Below are 20,157 nucleotides of genomic sequence, written 5' to 3' on the forward strand. Positions count from 1 at the left end.
GTCCATACAAAATTGCAGAATTTTCTGATGCAATTGAATATGCTGAGAACTGGTAAAAGGGTCTGATGAAGAAATTGGTTCTGATGAAGTGTGGTTTGTTGAAGGATTCTAGGATCTGATGAAGTATGTTCCCATAAATAACAGTCTGATGAAATATGGTTTGATGTAATAGGGTCTGATGAAGAAGGGCCTGTATCTGCCATCACGATCCTAGGCATCTATTCCTATAAAACCATCGAGACAATGCAAACGATTAATCATACATTCGCTATCATCATATACATATTTATTTCGTTAAATAAATTAATAATTATCATGGAGTTTTTGGTAAGAAATCACATTTACACAACAAACTTATCCGCGAAGGTAGGAATCATTTTTAACAAATTGTCGCAAAGCTTACAATTACCAGGGTATTGACTTGAATGGCAATACTTTGTACATGTGTTATGGCAACTGGTCTATCATGAAAAATAGTCAGATCTATCAATGACGAGAACTTGCAGGAGGGTATATATCGAATAAATCAGTACATAAACACTTAGGACGCTCGAAAACGACTGAAATATATATGTACAAATTAACATTCGTGATTAGCGAACACACTTTATTTACCAGTAGTATAGCTGAAAACGAACACATCTGCCATACAAGCGAATGTGAATTACTCGGTATATGTTCGCAGGGGCGGATCCAGCTTGGAGCTAAGCTTCAATTCAATTTGAATCCGCCCCTAGTTCGACTAACTGAAACATCAACTTAGTTCATATTGTCAAGCAAAGGAACCGAGATCATGCAAAATCATTACACAGCCAATTTCGTTTAACATATCAACTGCCGATGTAGCAGCGGTCATGGAGTAGTTCCAGTTAGTATACCATACTTTCAAGTGTCAAGTAGCTATATTTCAGTGTCTAACAACCTGCCACCCAGAACCAATTCCTCCGAAGCCTAGAACCTCTTTCAAGCCTGGGCAACTGATAAATTTTGAAGGTTTGAGGCGAGGGTTCGGGTGGTAGACTGATACCTTTTCATATATCTTAAAGCTACAAAAGTGCAGTTATAAAAGATGAAAAGTGTCATTCTAATCTCTGGCAGTCGATAACAAGAGAAATCCTAGTCAATGATTTTACTTGTAGTTAAATTCACAGCAAATGACTAATAATCGGGTAATACAAGTAAGCAGCACACTGAACGCGTTTTAACGTATTACGAGTTTGAGCCCGATTTGACCTAAAACCAAAAACAAGTTTTTATTCAATTAGGGGCTATCTGACCAAACTCGAAATAATCACACCAACAATAGACCCGGACAATGGGCCCGGTTTCATAGACTGAGTATCAAAGTTATCCCTAGGGGTAAATCCTCAATCCGGGTGACAACCATCATAGTAACAATGAGAAACCATGGTTATAACTGACAAATTTCAAAATATTCCGAGGGACTATCTTTCTTCCACATCTATGAAACCCAGTCCTGGGTTCTAGGCGCGGCAATCTTTAGAAACGACTAACATCTGAAGCGGTGGCTACCGTTTGATTCCGACTCGAAATGAGTTCATTCTCGTCTATTCGGTACTGGAGCAATCACCAGAGTTCCACGTGTGCGCAACGCTTCCGAAATAACGTGCGTTATTTTGAAAGAAGCGGTAGTAGTAGTCGTAGTTCGATGATTTGATAATATTTTCGTCGTTTGGCGTTGTTACCTCTGGCGTTGCTACATCCACTCCAATACGAGATTCATAAGACCGTAAACGATAACGTGACACGCCTGTCGTCCGATGAACGTCTGCGATGAGTAGTAATAAAGATATATCCAGTAGATGAGCAGCAGTAGAGAACACGAACACACCGGCGAAATGAACAGTTCATCGTTCGTCGTCGCGTGACAGCATCATTTCGGCACTAACCCTCGCGATTGTGGAAACTCAGCGCCCTCGGACCTTTTCGACGATGTTTTCGGTCTGAAAGACAGTATAAATTCTCATTTTCATGTACATCTTACCTAATTGCTTTATTTACTGGTTTTGTACAGCCAAATTATATTTCGTGCTACATTTCAATTGTATCCCAATTGTATTGCTTTTTTACATTCTGTTAAGCGACTTAGAGCCTTTCAGAATAAGGTACTGTTTTTTTTATAGATATTTTCATATGCTATTATTAACTTAACGTCAATCTTTTTCTTGCAGAGAAAACAAATGCCGAAAATAACATTCTTTATGACTCTTAATTCATTAATAGGCACTTTCTTGTTGGTCCCAACGGAGGGAACTTTCATTGTATGATAGTTTATCCAAACTGTAATAGGACGATTCATGTAAATCAATATTTAGGATTTGATTTTTTGGAAGTGAGAAAATCGCCCGGCAACTGATCATCAGTGTTTAAGGCATTTAGCAGGTATCAGTCGGCTAATGCCAGAAAGAAAACTCCATGACATACTAAATCTAACTGAAAGATCTAAACATGCATTTGTTTCCACCAGCTACAATCAAACTTAATCAACTTGCATTGTATCGCGCGTCTGGTTGCTCTAAACTAGTCATTTTCTAATTCTACTTCACTTCCATAATGAAGATATTCCTGAGGAGGAAGAGGTAATAATGTATGTAACTCACCTCGCTAGTTTTTCCTTTCTCTTTGTCTTTACTTTGGCTTTGTTACTGAAAACAGCAGGGCTGAAAAAAGCAATGAAAATTATTAAATTCACAATATGTATGCGATAGTCCATCGAAATTTGTACTTCAAAATAAGCCTTGTTAGTGCTGCAGTATTCTTTGACACATCAAACGAATCATCAATTTTGATGCAGATTTCAAAGCAGGAAAATATCCCTCAACTAAAGTTTCAAATAACAGCTTTATACACGACAAAAATAGATGTTATAATCGTAACAGTTTATCCACACTATACGAGTCAGGCATTAATTAGGTTTTCTTTAGTTAATATAGTATAGAGTCGACAGTAAAACAGACAGTCGCCGAAATATCATAATACAACTCACCTTCCGTCGATGTCTAAATCATCTTCATCTTGTAACGCAGCGTCCAGCGCTGCCTGAACACGTGGCGCCACCGCGGGGCCTTCGTAATCTCGAGTTGTTCGGTTCGGCATGTCCAATTCGACCATCAGGATATTCTCCCCCTATAAACATACACAACGAAGACTTGACACTCATGCGTGAAATACTAGTTTCAAAAGACCGCATTCTTTATAGTCTAAACCGATAAAGTTGATTTATAAACCAAATTATTTCTGCGCGAGTCATATTAAATGTATTCACTCCAGACTACCTGATATCTCTAATTGCAGTAGTTTTCACCGAAAAGATGAGTAAATTGACATCAAAAATAGTAATCTTATTGAAAATGAACAAGAAAGTATTCTGATTTTGAGAGTATTTCGATATTTTTGGAAGCAGCTCTCAAAAAGATTCAAAACTTCTCTCAAATAGTAGTCGTAGTCAAGTCTGTGTTTTGGACCATTTCTGATACATGCAACGTTCCCTAATTCGGTAAATTAATTTGCAATTCGTTCCCTATTTTAGATTTTCATTCATGACGCACACTGAGTAATGAATATATTTACCTTATACCGGAAACTGCCGCCCATACTGTGAGCCATCATACGCGCGTATTCACAAATAGGACGTCTATTACCGACTGCGGATTGCGGTCGTTTGGCCATCGTCATCGGTCTGACAAAAAGAAAGATTATTGAAATTCAGCGCGACGTGTCAGCAACAGCATTTTCATGCATGTATCAATTTGCAGGCTGCAAGCACACCGGACATTCAAACATTCACCACTGAAGTGTTGAGGATTCTCAGAAAGTGCGCGGATAGTGATGCAGATTAACCGAGGTTGACTTTAGTAATCTGTCTTAAACTTTCTCAACACGGGTTGAACTTAATTTAGCTGATCTAGATTGCTAACGTGGAGCGGTGTGGCCGAGCGGTTAGAGCGTTCGGCTCTGGGAAGCCAGGTCATGGGTTCGAACCCCGTACATTGCCGTAGTGTCCTCGGGCAAGACACTTATCCTCATTGCCTCTCTCCACCCAGGAGTAAATGGGTACCTGGCCTGATAGATGACTCCTGAGCGTTTGTTAGCAGCTCGGTGTTACGTCTCCCCAGGGAGAGATGACTGATACTTGTTAGAGTATCAAATTGGCCGGGGTAATAATATCGAAAAAATAAAGCGCTCCGAGCAGCCTGGCTGGATTTAGCGCTATATAAGACACATATTATATATTATTATTATAACTCACCCGCTCTTGGCGTAAGCCATTAACGTCCACGCGTCATTCTCTTCATCGTACCGCGCACGATTCATTATCTTGTTCTTATCTTCTGGTGGAATGAAATTTTCGATTATAAGTGCTCTGAAAAAGTGCAACGCATACATTCACGTAAGATAAACTTATCGCACTAAACTTATCGAAATAACTGCAATACAGTATTTCTTTGCTTTCAATGATAGTCTGTAAAGCAGTTTAGCTCTTCACTCAATGCTTACAATACTATAAGAGGTACCATTCATATATTACTGTGAAACCTGGCAATAGACACCAAATGACTACAATACGGCCTTTTTCGATTGTGCCCTGCTAGATGAAAGCAGGTAATTCTTCTTCCAGTAGAGCAGAATCAAAACTCCACTGCCGCAGAACTTTTTGGGATTTCGAGGAATCGGTATAGCCAGTGGGAAATTTTGTAAATTCATTTTTACCCTATCGTAAATTCATCGGTAACTCAATGTATATAAAACTTTACATAATAATTCGTCAAACCATCATCACAATATGGACAAACGGACCCTGTACACATGATTTAATACTTATCCTTTCAAAGAAAATCAAAACTCGGATGAAATGAAGTATACCTGAGTTTCACTTCTCTCGTCAACTCGTTCAGCGTTTGTTCAAGTTCTTGGCGTTCGCGGATGTGTTCCTCTTGCAGATCGCTCACCTCCGCTTTACACTGATTCAGTTTGATGAACAGTTTCTTCAGTTTCTTCGTCTTGACGTCGACCTCTTGTTGTAAACTGCTGTACGTCTCCTGCAACTCGACGACCGCCTCGTCTTTCTCCTCTAACGTCTGAGCCATTTCTCGTTCCAAACGCTGAAGACGAAATACAATTCAACTTTGTAGAGAATATTTCCGGTAATGATCTGATGATGATTTTCCCAGCAAAATAAGTCAGGGTGGCCACTTTCCACCCGTTTACAAATACCGCAAGTTAGCCCTAACTTTTCCTGTGATTACACAAAATTCCCCGAGTGAATGAGAGAAACATCTAGGTTTAAAATATTACAATTCACTCATTTTTCATTGAATCTCGTATTGACAAAGAAACACGTGGTACATAGAATTATCCGTATTCCCTTTTCCAGGTATTTGATAAAATTTGTCCTTTCCCAGATTTTTTTCTGATTCCCTGAATGTCCAGGTTTTCCAGGTCAGTGGCCACCATGTTGACTAAGATTTGCTTGAAAATTGGCCGCTTAAAAACCACAATCTCAACAATTTTAAGATAATCTCAATTTCGAACCTGTTTCTCAGCGATTTCTTGTCGCCTCTGTTCCAGCGCCCTCTGCTGTTCATTCGTGTGATCGACGATATTTTTACCGCCCATCAACAACTTGCTCTGCATCGCTTTGATTTTGTTCATCAGAGCGTCTTTCATTTCGCTTTCTTTCTTAAGAACGTCTTCTTTCTCTTGTAAATCACCGAGTAGTTTTTGCTTTTCCTGAAAAAATACTTCGCGAGTTTAAACATGCAATCAAAGTGCCTTTTAAGTATCCGTATCCGCGACAGTCGACAGTTACTTGCAGGGGAAGTGAGTGACCATTGAAAGTGTCTGGGGGCCAGTTGCTTAAAAGTTGGTTAGAGTTAACCAGTGGATAGTTCACATATTGATTATCAAGTCTATTTCTAACCAACTTCTGAGCAACCGCCCAAGAGTTTTCTAATGCCGAGTGTCTTCAAATTCAACCAAACTTTTTTACAGCAATGAAACATATGTAATTATAACAGATTATATCTCCATGATGTACAGGGGCCGGTTGCTCAAAAGTTGGTTAGAGTTAACCAGTGGATAGTTGATATGGTGACAATTGAAATTTCATTGTTACTATGGTATTTAACGGCCGGTTATCTTTAACCAGTTTTTGAGCAACTGGCCCCAGTAATTGAAATATTTAACCATGCGTTTGTTTACAATCAGCTAAAATCGAACTCAATCGAAATGAAATTGCCTTAAATAGCGCAAGTTTTTGTCAAGTATTATCATAGTTTCAATGCGCTCACTGACCTCTTCAATTAGCGATTTGTTGTTGAGAATATCTTGTTTTTCTTTCTCTAGTTTATCTTCTTGCTCTTTACGGAATGCTTCAGCGTCGGCCTCCTCATCGCCCTCTTCACCTTCGACGTCATCTTCGCTACTGTCGCCGTCAACAAGCTCACCTGAAGTTATCATGTCAAGTAGCTAATCTCGGTCAATGAAATTAATTTCAGGATAGACTTCATTTATGACAGGTCACATTCCAAAACTAATACAGCAGACTCCTCCTTAGTCAGTCCTGTTTGAGTCAGTAAATTTTACTAAAATTCATTCGATTAAACCATAGAATAAAACCTTAAACCACCCTCGTTGATTGTTGTTGGCTTGGTATTTGGGCAACACACGTTGATATTCACAGTCCCAATGCTACCGCGTGAGGTGGAGTTGGCTGTACATTTTTTTACGCCGATATATTATCTCATTTCAAGCCTTTACGACGTGACGTTTACTTAAAATTTGGATCATAGAACATCTGCAGAGTTTAACAAAACATCTGCCTAATTTAGTGTTAGGAAAAAGTAAACTTCAGAATCTCGGTATCCCGATAGCTGTCTGAAACTGAACCACATCTTTTCCAATATCCGTAGATAATGTGCTATTAACCTGTAGATGTTGCACGTACGTACCATCTTTCCCACGCTTTTTCTTTTTGCGATGTTTTTTCTTCGCACCCGGACCTCGATGTTCCAACTGACCTTTGAGTCTGAAAGAGGCCGTATTCATAATTCACTCACTGGCTTATATCAAATTAAACAAAATTACTGCAGATTTGGGTCGAGACAAGTCGTATCATACCTGGCAATTTCTTCTTGGAATTCGCGCAAAAGCGCATCTTTGGGATCCTCGTTGATCTTCGGTTTGTTTTTTATATGTTTCGCGCGATTCGCGTATCGAAGAGTGCTGAGCGTTTCGTCGTAGTTATAACTCGCTGGTCCGATGTTCGCGACCATCACTGTTTTAGCATTTCCACCGAGTGAATCTACAAAACCAGAAACAACCGATTCTACTTCATAATACTAACACAAGTAGGGCATTACTTATGCCCCCCCCCGATGATTTTATAGGGAGGCGACTATTTTTTTGACATGGTTTTTCTCTGACTATCCCCTGACATGTATATTGTTTTCGGTGACTTGATCTGCTACGAAGCCAATAAAGTAACACAGTCAAATACGTAATACATAGATGAAAACTGATTAAACGCATGGTATAGAAATTTCAACATATTTTCCTGAACTATCCTGACATGTAGCCTTTTTACTGAATTCCCTGACAATTTCCTGACTGTTCTAAAGAAAAGTCCCCCTACATACCAGTATGTAACCACTTAGGGGGTAATGGTACGATTCAAAACACATTTCCTTCATTTTGGGATCAAAAGGATACTATGATCCAGTAAAATAATTACACAAGCACAATTAATCGTCCCCACCCCTTATTTTCTGCTAAACAAACAATTGTTATGAAAATCTTAAACGAGTGACTCCTCATAGTGTTTGTGGGATATAAGTACCACCGGTGAATTAGTATCGGACAGCAATGAAATAATATATTTTACTTCAATATTTTAGCAGCGTCCGACAGTCGTTTTATTTACCTTGTAGTAATCGCGTTAGTTTGGAATCTCTGTACGGGGTGTGAGTGCTCTTTCCATCGACTAGCGCCGAAATCACGTTTCCCAAAGCCGACAAAGACAAGTTAATCTTCGTCGCCTCCTTCAATCGATCGCCCTGGAACAAATGTCAGATCGTTTTTCAATAACAGGACTGCCACCGGTTTCAAAATAATATTTTCTTAACCCTTTCAATGAGTTTTCACCGCAATACAGATATATAAATCCGTGATGGACTTAGCTAGTACATAGCACTGAGGTGTATTGACGCAATTAGTAATTAGTTTTTACCTCTAATATATGATGGCAAACACAGTTGAATATTAGTAACTAACAACGCACTGGAGTTTATTTTTTTTATTTCAAAAATTATCTCCAGCACTTTTGATTAGTCAGCGCTGAAAAGTTTTTTTAAGGACCAAAAAGCAATGCTCATATTCTCTATTACTAGCTATGTATCTACCTTAGCACCGGTTTTGGCTTGTCGTTCACTTCCGGCCAAATCGACCAGGTTCAATTTTCCGACGCGAATGTGATTTTTACCGTCGGGGCCGAGCTGAAAATAGATAAACTCGAAGTTTAAGCAGTACTTTTTCATTGGTTTAAGGCTGTTTCTTTTGTTGTTGTTGAAGATTGTTTTCACTGACCTCGCTGCATTCGACTGTGATGATGAATATGGCGTGCGATCGGGAACTGTGTTCGTTCATATTCGTGGCCCTGAAATGAAAGAAATGTCCGCATAAACCCCAATCAGCGTTGACTTCCCTTCTCTAAACCAACTAGGCCTAGCTGTCTTCATCATATCACTCCTCTATTGTAATGCCAACATTTTCATGTCTTTAGTTAGTAATATTTTCTTATGTAAATGAAATATCATTTTTTCACTGAAAAATCTGATCACCAGTATTAGAAAGCAGCGTATGTGAGTTGGGAGATGGTCATGTTGCAGTAAAGTAGAACATGTGCGACTCACTGCAACTGGCCTTGCTTAGGTCAACAGGTCATAGCGATGCAACTGCTGCTGACGATCGTGGCAGCAGAGAATCACGTTGTAATCAGTTGCTGGCAGTCGCAAGGCCAACCTATGTCTGCTATTAAAGGTTTATCTCCTATGTACTAAAGTACAGAGACTTGAATCGAAGAATATGAAATACTGCGCCTGTGTGTGTAATATAACAGCCACAAATCCTGCATACTGTTATCTTAACATCTCCATACACAGTTTATCCTCAACTCATCCAACAGTAAACTTACCCCACTGATCTGTTTTGATTTCCTACGTTCATCACGTGTTCGATCTCTTTTACACTTTTCGTCACAAACGACGACAGATCCTAATTTCATGAAATATATTCGAAAAATACACAATTACCATACTACATTAATTGAACTTAACTTTGCGAAATTGTGAATGTTGATCTTGGCTGGACAGATTAGCTTTTTTCTATATAATCTCAAGGGGCCATTTGTACAGTGAGTTAGACTTGAGACCAGTCAAAGACCAAATTAGTTCTATAGTCAATCAAAAAAGTTAAGACCAATCTTAAGATTTAGGCTGACTTCTGGACTTATGGTGAGTCAGGATTATGCAAATGGGCCCTGCACAATTTCATAAATTGGGTATCACTCTAACCCTGGGCCCAGTTTCACAAAAAGGTTTAACTCTTAAATCGATTTAATTTCTTCATTAATTCAGTTTATCTTAAATCGATTTAGGCCTTAATCATTTTTGTGAAACTGGGCCCTGGGGATAAATTCTAAGTAAGTATTTTACTCCTCTAAACCAAATTTTGTATCGTTTGTGACTTATTATTCCTTACACACTAACACAATATCGCCGCAAAAGAAAACTCATACCTTGACGTAAACCCCGGTGTCCGGGCGTTCTTTCAACTCGAGCCGTTTCGACTGATCTTTCGACAGCAAATCGCGAACTTCCTCCTGATAAATCTCCAGGTACGAAGCACGCACGAGGTATTGCTGGTTCTCCGATCGTCCGATGAACTGGAATATGTGCTCGAACGAGTTCGGTATCACGCCGCGTAAAACCGGATCATTTTTGACGCCTTTGATGAAATAATGAAAAGAGCAAGAAATATTTATTCCTTATTTCTGATTTCTCGATGCGGGTAGTCAACAGGGTCCCTAAATATGATCTGTCTTCCTGGATATAAGGAGTTTTCAAGGAGACAATTTCGAATTTAGAGGAAATGTCTGCATCACTTTTATATCCCATATTAGTAATATGTGAATATTGCGTACTTAATTGTGAGGCCTTAAAAACAGATCTGAATGAATCTCAATTGGTAAAACAAAACTGGTCAATCCCTTTCACGTGATCTGAGTATTTATAAAATGGCTTAAGATTTAATACTACAGGACCCAGTTCCACAGTTGTGAGTTAAGAGTTAACTCTGAGTTAAAGTTAGTTCATTTTCGATGTTTTAACTCAGAGTCAAATCTTAACTCACGACTGTGGAACTGGACCCAGTAGACTCCGTCCAAGTAGGATCCAATCAACTCAGATAATCGTTTGACTCGGATGTTTTTGGAAAAAATACATAACATCTAACTCGGATATCACTCAAATCAGAAACAATCCCAACAAAATATCCGACTTGAGTGAAGTCTACTGTATCTACAATTCTAGACAGTATTCATACAATTCATACCTTGCATAGTGAATGTTTTACCGGTACCGGTTTGTCCGTACGCGAAGATTGTCCCGTTAAAGCCATCTAAAACTGATTGAACTAAACCTCGAAACGTTTCATCGTACAAATCCTGCTGCGTTGAGCTACGAAAAAAACATTTTAAATCATCGATTAGATTTTTTTTCCACAAATTTTCCCACTGAGCGCATTATTAGCACCCCCGATAAACCACTCCCACCAACTTTCATCTTAGAACTAGTCGAAATTAAGCTTTGAATTAGCGGTATATAATCATAATTCGGGACAAGTTGCTCAAAATTTTTTTAGAGTTATTCGGTGGATAGTTGACAAAGTGACAAAAGTTCATTGTTTCCACTGTGTCCATCCGACGACTATCTTTAACCAACTTTCCAGCATCTGGCCCCAGTTTTGTAAAACCGAAATTAAAATTTTAATCAAACGTAATCATAATTCAGGGTTGCTCAAAAATTTGGTTAGAGTTATTCAGTGGATAGTCGACAATTAAATATTTATTGTTTCCACTGTATAGATCCAATTGTTATCATCTTAAACCAACTTTCGAACATCCGGCCCCAGTTTTGTAAAACCAGGCCGCGACTCGTTACTTACTTCCAGTCGTAAACGCAATCGAATGTGAATTGTTTTCCTGGTTCGGTGTTGCCGTTTTTCGGATTTTTAATGTCGATCGAACCTCGTTTTACGTCCATTTCAACGACCCTGCGAAAAACGAAGGGCGAACACGTCGTTAACAAATAAACGATATTTGTGAGATTGTATTGAAGACTGATAAAACAAGAGGACCACGCGGTCCCTTCGGTCGGAGATAGATGTTTAAAATTGATAAGTGGATAAGGAGATGGTCAGTTTTTTTGTTAGTGACAACAAATTTAAGTTTCTCAATAAATTTTTGTTCTATAACGCAACGCCATGTACAGAATTTTATTTCATTTCATCTGTCAACCTATGAGTCGGTCTAACACGAGCCGGGACGCCTTCTAACACGGCCTTTGAAGTGTTGCCCGCACACTGTAAGCAGCCAGTAGACTCGAACCCACTTGTCACTCAGCACTGACAGTGTATGCAACAGCATCACGCCTTATCTCACCGAGCTCGGGATAACTCTTCATTACTGAGAACCAACTTAAAACCGACAGAAACAATTCACTGATTAGGAGGCCCTTCATGCGCCTTTCAATAATTCATCGGGATTTTGGGAACCTAAATACAACAGGCTATGATAACAGGCTAAGCTAGGATCAGAGATACAGGAAAATGACGGGTACAGGCATTTTCTGTCGGAATATAAGTTCTATATGATACAGCATTATAATAGGACTATATCCATGGCAAGGAGTGTTGTTTGGTCAACGGCAAGATTTCTACTAATGTCTATTTCAACTTGACTTGAGAGCATTCCAGGTGGCCTAGCTCAGTCAGTTTTTGTGGTACACACCTGATAAAAGTCTTATTAGGACCAGAAAGCATTGGCAGTCGACCTAAAACATCATTTTTTAATCCATTTGAAACTGTATTGAAGGATATCCAAAAAGTCTTCACTGAAAGGGGTTAAATAAAGATATTTGACTCAATGATTTTTTTTGAATCATGGAGTCTCATTCAGTGCTTTCTGGTCGTAGTGAGACGGTATGCTCTCAAGTCAGGTTGAAATAGACATAAGATGCAATTTCGATACAGTCTTCGATCTAAAAAACAAACCTATAGTGACTGGCGGCTATTTCTTTCTCATCCATCGGTCGACATCTCACGACGACCTTCACGCATTCATCTGACTTCGGCGGTTTCACAGACTGAAATACAACAAATCAATGGCTTATATTCCAACAAGAAATTAAACATCGGCACGTATTACAAACAAGGACTACTGAACTGTTTTTGGAACCAGATTTCGAATGCAAACATAACAACACATTTCGATTTCAATTGTGGTGGTCGCACTTTAAGTAGCAATTTCAGCGATGAAGACATTATAATTCATATTCCAATTTAGACCTACAAATTCTTAGAATAAATTGAATATCTCATTCATTGCAGAAAGAAAATACGAAACAACAAAAAATTCTCGATTTCGGATTTTAAAGCCATATCGACATCGTTCCCCTCACTAAACCTAAAGTGAACCTAGCTGGAGCCTATAGATTTTCTTACCATGCTGAAAGCAGAGGTTAGTTAAGTTTGATCTAAATTATCTCGTCGTCGACGCCGTCAACACGAGACGACGGAGTTCATATTTTGACGATTTCACGAATTTTTTGACAGAAATCAGGAAATGGAATTCATTCTTGAGAATACGGAATACGGCGACGGGTACTGGGCGCCGCAATTGGAAGCGTGACCGGACAAATTATCCGGTGCTTACCATAGAGGTTGGCTCCGAGTGAAGGCCGTCGCAGTCCGTCCCATCCGTGCACATTCAAATTCAAAATTACTTTATTACACCTTAATATTTACAAAGCACATCACTTCTTCGGCAGGGGCTTTTATTTGAAGTTTGGGGTGAAGTTTAGCTTAAATCATCCAGTGTTTAGAACAGAATATAAGTATTTACAATACTTACAAGATCAAACACTTGGAATAGCCGCTCGAAATTTGGCGCCTTTTTTGGTCGAAAATTCGAGTTACATATGCCGCTATAGCTACGATCCTAATACATCCACTTTTCGGGGTTCTATTAAGATCTTTATCGCTTTTTATTGCTACCAAAATAAACAGAATTGCTTTATGATGACAGCTATCGGGAGATAAAGCTAGTCAGCAGCCTTATCGAGCCATTTTAAATTGCACTGGTGTTTCTAGAATTGACAATATTTCATAATGCTGAGTGATATCTGTTTAAGTAATATCTCCGTAATTAGTCATCTATGTTTTTCAGTGCCTAGCAATCCATGTATACATAGTTCCTTTATTACTAAAAAGAAATAGCGGGGAACTCAGAAAATATTTTAATTATTAATGATAACCATAGTATTTTGCCTAAAGCGTTGTCGAAGTCGAGTGTGAAACGTTGTATTGGAATTGACGATGGATGTTCTTCTTCACCGTGAATGGAAAAGTGCTTTGTGTTGCTTGATCACTAAAAATCTTCACCGGCGAAACAGTAAACAGTTAAAACAATCCGTTAAGTGATTTACTCGCAGTTTTATTGAATCATATCATAACACGAGATTTGAAATCCGAGTTACAAATATAAATTCAGGTTCGGTTTCATAATCGGATATTTCCCAAATCACCACAAATATATCCCATTATGAATTCGTAACGCCGACGATTCGGTCACTAAGAACACAATTTTCCGGTACTGCAATTGCGACTGCAACAGTCGTTATCATGACTACAGGCTCTGACATTGCTGCTGCAAGCTATATTTCAGTTTCAAAGAAAAAGAAATTCAAAATTAATTTTGAAGTAAAACAGGTTTTATTTATCTGAAATTGAAAAAAAAATAATTGAAACCCCGGTTGTAGGACTGGTGATGATCCCAATAACGATGAGGATGACATGCCCTATGTCCATGTCGACCATTCAGACAAACACGGGGCCTGGTTTTATAGACTGCTAGTTAAATCCTGACCAGTCTATAAAAAATCGCCTCCGGCATGCCCTTTCGCTGGGGTCTTATTTCCATATTGATTATGAATTCAACGTGGGCAATAAATCTTTGTCAGCATATAAGACGTATGTAATATTATCTGTGAAATGCAATTCATCAAATTAATTCGTTCAATCGATAAACAACTACTAAGTGTTTACTGATAATTTGCGAATTTAATTTATATTATTTTCTCAGTTGTTACTCACTTTGAGGATCATAAACACTGAGCACAATCACAAAACCAATAGCACATACACGACGTATCACATCAAAAATCATTTTCGTTGCCTAGAATTTGAATTAGGTTAAGTTTATTGCTCCGCAATTAGCTCAGAGCAGAACAAAGAAATCAAAAAGAAAAAAGAAAAAACCCAATACAACGTGTAGACATACGGCGAACATGACATATATCAATAAAATGATTGCAAACCTTTTTTATCGCCAAATTGAGAAGGGGTGATATTGAATATATTAGCAATTTGGTACTTAAGAGAATCCCAAATTCTGAATATTCAACTGTTGATTTCATTACAGGTTTAAAGTAATGCTGCTTCAAAAGAAAAACTGATATAACTATAGCGCAAAGCAGCGATAACGGGTTTTCTGCATTGCTAGGTTGGATGCCATACTAGATTTTGTCAAAATAGGTCTTATCATTGTGTAAGAGTGAGATCGAAAGTAATCATACATTCAATGAATATTACATATGTTCATAAAATACGATTAATTTGAAGTCAATTAAATGATACGCTGTACAAAATACTGATAATTATTTTCAAATACTAAATTTCGTCAAAATTAGTCTCATAAGCTTGATGCGGTGAAAATAAAAGTGTTGAATTCGGCGTTTGAATTTTTTCCCTTTTTATCAATTGGCTCTTAGTGAATAAATATTTCGTCAGACAGTGTACAATATTTCAACACAGGGCTTACCATAATCACTTCTCCCGACGACGTATTCGACTTTCAAAATGGAAATAACTTTTCGAGCAAGAAACAGCAGACGAGTGAATTAAAACACAATGCGATATTTTATACGTTGTAAATAAAAACATTACCATGCATTATGTTTGCTCAGCTAGACATTGAATAAAACTTATGATATTTTCTAAGCTGAATCGATGCGCATCCGGCATCTCAAAATCGATCCATGCGAAACACTATGTTCACTCACAGAGCCCTAACGGAGGTGACATGGTGAGAAAAGCATTTTTTTTTTCGTTGGGAACAAATATTCTTTTTGTTGGAACGAAATATGTTTTGGTGGCCACGAAATAACCCTTTCGTGGGATGGAACGAAAAGATTATTTCGTTTCCTAAAAAAACGCATCACCTCCGTTGTTCCATACTAGGTATATGGTTTGGTGAACGGCAAAATAGTCGAGAAAATAATGGCTAAGGTATACAGAGGAAAAATAGCGGCGAAAAATGTAATTGATAGGTGCAAAGTAGCGACTTCAAGTCTGCTTTATTGAAATGATGCAGAAAATAGAATTAGTGTCTATTGTCGGTATTCGAACGTAGTGATGCCTGGCACCCGGAACTCGTTTAACGTAGTATTCAGTATGTACGTAGTAAGAGAATATACAGCAAAGTTAAAATTCACTTATAATTCATGTAAACACATATTTTATTTATATTTTTTATTCTTTAATATTAAAATATCAGTATACACTCCGCTCATTGACTGGTGACGTTTATTCAGCGAGCCGAAATTGCGTAAAAGAAACCCTTCAGTTCAGCAGGTGACTGGTGTATACTTATTTGCTCTTCAGTTCATGATGGTTAGAAATTTCAGTAACCAGAACCTTAAGTGCGACAGGTGACTAAATATTTTTCTCACTGAATTTCATTCAACGTTGAATTGTTGATCGACGCGTTCTGGAGCCTTCTATTCCAGTGGTTTATTGAACTATTGGACTATTGAAACAAGCTTCGATTTGACGGTAATCATTCGATCACTCTGATGGATCTTTCCCGTATACGGTATACGAATAACAACGACACGACTATAAGACCCGCTCATATACTCATATACTCCTATGTTAGGGAAATATCCCGAGCTATATTTGCGCATCGTATGCTTATCTCACAGAAAGTTAAACACTCTCGGCCGGACGCATGTAATAGGTTGCCCACACTACAAAAGAATAATCTTAAACTGCTCCAACAACGTTATACATATTGCAAAGAATATTATTCAAATTACAGAAGTGAGCAGTATGAACTATTTTCAAGTCAACTTCCCGAGCACCATCTAAGCCATTATTCAAATCTATGGAAATCTTGAAGCTTGACGACTTGATCAAACTGGAATCTGTTAAAACTGGCTATAGATATACATTAAAACTAAAGTCTACTTATTTTCGATTGTCCTCGATCTTTTTGGAATATTTCGCTTAATTCTCGGCGTACATACCTCAAATAGGTGTTAATCGAATCAGTAGAGTTGTGTAGTCAGATCAATCACTGTTTTTATATCCAGTTTGAACCGATTTGAAGGATTGATAAATATTCTCGAAAATTAAGTTTTAAATCGGCGAGAACTACTCAATATTTCGTAATGCTGAGTAATATCTGTTTATTTCTGTAATAAGTAATCTATGTTTTTCAGTAATTAGCAATCCTTGTACCCATGAAAGAGCAGAAAACTCAGAAAATATTTCAACTATTGATGATAAGTATAGAATTTTGCCGAAAGAGTAGTCGAAGTCGAATGTATTCCACTCCGCGGATGGAAAGGTGCATCCTGATGATCACTGAAACTCTTCACCGACGAAACAGTAAACAGTTCAAACAACCCGTTAATTAGATTATTTATTTACTCGCAGATTTATTGAATCTAATCATAACACGAGATCTGACATCCGAGTTACAAATATAAATTCGATTTGAGCTTTAGTTTAATGCGCAATAGTTACGACAAAGGTTCGGTTTCATAATCGGATATTTCCCAAATCACCACAAATATATCCCATTATGAATTCTTATCACCGACGATTCGGTCACTAAGAACACAATTTCGCGGGACAACTACGGCTGCAACAGTCGTTATCATGACTACAGATTCCGCCGGCATCCTTGCAAGCTATATTTCAGTTTCAAAGAAAAAATGAAATACAAAATAGAATTAATTTTGAAATGAAAAGTATTAACTGTTCATGTGATTATATGCATCATGGTTTACGAAAATAAATTATTATTATTATTATTATAAACAGTTATCAATTATCTTAGATTGAAAGTAAATAAATGAACCCCCAACCCGGTTGTAGGACCGGTGATGATCCCGACGATGAGGATGATAGATGCCCCTTCGTCCATGTCGACCATTCGTACAAACAAATATATACGGTACAGGAGTTTAGGAAATACATATGGTGGCTGATTAGTATGGTGGCTGATTCGGGCCACGTACAAAAATCACAAATGGTGCAAATCTTTTTTTTACACACGCCTAAAAGTCGTTATAGCTCGATAAAACGAAAATAAAACGATTTCGTTTTATTGCCGCATTAAAACGAAAAATAGCGCGATAAAACGAAAATTTCCACGTTAAAACGAGAAAAAGTCGTTTTATCGCGCGATATTTTTCGTTTATTGCCACGTTAAAAGATAATTGCGACCTTTATCAATATTACTTAAGAGGACCCAACAATACGGCACAAAAGTACCCAACAAAATGGGCTGCTAGCAACTGTAAAATGGGCTTACGAAGTGCCGACTCATAGTATGAACGTAACTGGCTGTGCAAGCGCCGTATTTTGGTGAATTCGGCAACAGCGAAGTACGGTACTTCATAAGCGCCGTATCTAGTGTGATATTATTCTCCAAGGAGATACTCACTATGTGGATTATACGCAACACTGAGCACAATCACAACAAGAGCACATGCACGATATATCACAACAGAAAGCATTTTCAACACCTAGAATTTAAATTCAACATATTAGCGATCTGGCATTTTGGGGAATCCCAAATTCTGATTATTCAACAGTTTTCCATGGACGCTCAGTGAATAAAACTTTTGTCCTCAGATGATGTAAGGCTTACCAGGTTCAGACAAAACTAACTGATAATGAATTCTAAATTTCGTCAAAATTAGTCTCAAAAGCTTGTAACAGTTATAATATAAGTGATGATCAATTTAGTGAATAACTTTTTGTTCGCAATATGAAATTAATTTGAAGTCAATTAAATGATCTCTTTACATTTTGTAGTCAGTGTTTCTCTGGGCCTGAGTGCGGGACGGTCGTGTCGCTTGCGTTTGGTATCTCAGGAACACGGGAACAAGACTCTTGTTTCGACGCGTAATATAAATAGCCATTATGAATTCATTTCTTGTCTTTAGACAAGCGCGTTCTTTTTTCAATAAACATTGTGTCTATCGGATAGTGTACCAAAATTTCATTGACTTGACTTACCTAAGTCTCTTCTTCTAACGTATACAATTTTCGAAATGAAAATATCTCGTTTTCTCGAGCGAGAACAGTCGACGAATGAATAAAACATGCGATATATATCTTATACAAATGAATTGGAAAATGTAATATGATTGCACAGCTAAATATTGATTGAAACTTATATGGAGTGTTTTTTTTCTAAGCTGAATATCGTTACGCACCCGGCATCTGAAAATCGATCCATGCGGATCACTACTCTCACAGAGCCCCATGTTACGGAGGTGACATGGTGAAAAATAAATTTCGTTGGGTTTCCATGAAAATATCATTTTCTTCCCTAAAAAGAAAGTATTATTTTTCACCGTGTCACCTCCGGGGCTTTGTACTAAATGTTAAGGTTTGGTGAACGAAAAAATGGCAAGGAAATAATAAGAAGATTGAATTAAAAAATTTAGCTGCAAAACAGCGAATACAAGTTGTCTGCCTAAAAACGTGAAGACTTAATGTACAAAATAAAGAGAGTTATTAGAATGAAAGTAGAATTAGTGTTTATTGTCGGGATTCGAACCTGATGATGACACTGGCACAACTTCTTTAACATAGTATTATTTCCACTCCCAGTTGTGCGGACATACTACAGAAATAACCGGAACCTCCCAAGCGATGAAACCAAACACCACGAAAAGACACTACCAAAACACCAACACAAACCCATAAAACCCGAACCCAAACCAAAAGATGAAAGCCGGCCCTGGGGGACTGAACTCCCCAAATCACTCAAGATACTATATGACACGCTTAGGGAACGTAAGCTTTGGCAATAAGTTAGTAGTTAGTTAATGAAATGATATATATGATATGATTTGATATGAATATGTCTGTATGCAATATTACGCTTTGCTCATCGATTGGTGACGTTTATTCAGTGAGCAGAAATTCGTAACCAAAACCCTCAATTCGACAGGTGACTGATGAAAATTTTTATGCTCTTCGATTCACGATGATTGATCATCGGGCAGAACTTAAACCTGAACCTTTAATGCAACAGGTGAATAAATATCCTTTCTCACTAAAATCTATTCAACGTTGACGAGTTCTGGAGCTCCAGTGGTTCCTCGTGACTAATGAAACAAGCTTCCATTTTACGTAATGTTGCAAAAGATATCTAGGCACATAGTAGTCCGTAACCTGTCTGTGGTTTAGTTTCACGATCGGATGTTCACAACTAAACCACACAAGTGATCCGCCGGACAGTACCCATTGATTTAAACCTTTAAAAACATAGACAAGAATAACACGGCGGTTTTGACGATAGAGTTGAGTATAATACGATAATAATATAATAAGTATTGCCGGTTTCTCTCATACCGGTCCGGTACCATACCATAGCCCTCAGAGTTACCATACCATCGATCTATAGGGCCCGCCCGCCCTGTGTGTGATTTTACACTCGCTCCCCATTCCCGCCAAAGTTTGGATATCTAAGGACCGTCGCGAAATGGATACCTTTAC

General features: G+C 38.1%; 1 protein-coding gene across 1 annotated transcript; it reads right to left on the reverse strand.

Moving 5' to 3' along the window:
* Positions 1-272: 272 nt before the first annotated feature.
* LOC141912522 (kinesin-II 95 kDa subunit-like) lies at positions 273-12,941 on the reverse strand. Its single transcript, XM_074803774.1, has 19 exons — positions 12,799-12,941; positions 12,349-12,440; positions 11,242-11,349; positions 10,630-10,754; positions 9,815-10,023; positions 9,212-9,291; positions 8,605-8,674; positions 8,421-8,513; positions 7,943-8,075; positions 7,141-7,324; positions 6,972-7,048; positions 6,316-6,467; positions 5,554-5,751; positions 4,885-5,123; positions 4,271-4,384; positions 3,592-3,700; positions 3,008-3,147; positions 2,622-2,681; positions 273-1,964 (listed from the first exon to the last, which is right to left on the reverse strand). The coding sequence occupies exons 1-19, from the start codon at positions 12,799-12,801 to the stop codon at positions 1,895-1,897; spliced, it is 2,256 nt and encodes a 751-aa protein (XP_074659875.1). The 5' UTR covers positions 12,802-12,941; the 3' UTR covers positions 273-1,894.
* Between the last annotated feature and the right edge of the window lie 7,216 nt (positions 12,942-20,157).

This window comes from Tubulanus polymorphus, chromosome 11 (assembly GCF_964204645.1).
Source record: "Tubulanus polymorphus chromosome 11, tnTubPoly1.2, whole genome shotgun sequence".
NCBI classification, from domain to species: Eukaryota; Metazoa; Nemertea; class Palaeonemertea; order Tubulaniformes; family Tubulanidae; genus Tubulanus; species Tubulanus polymorphus.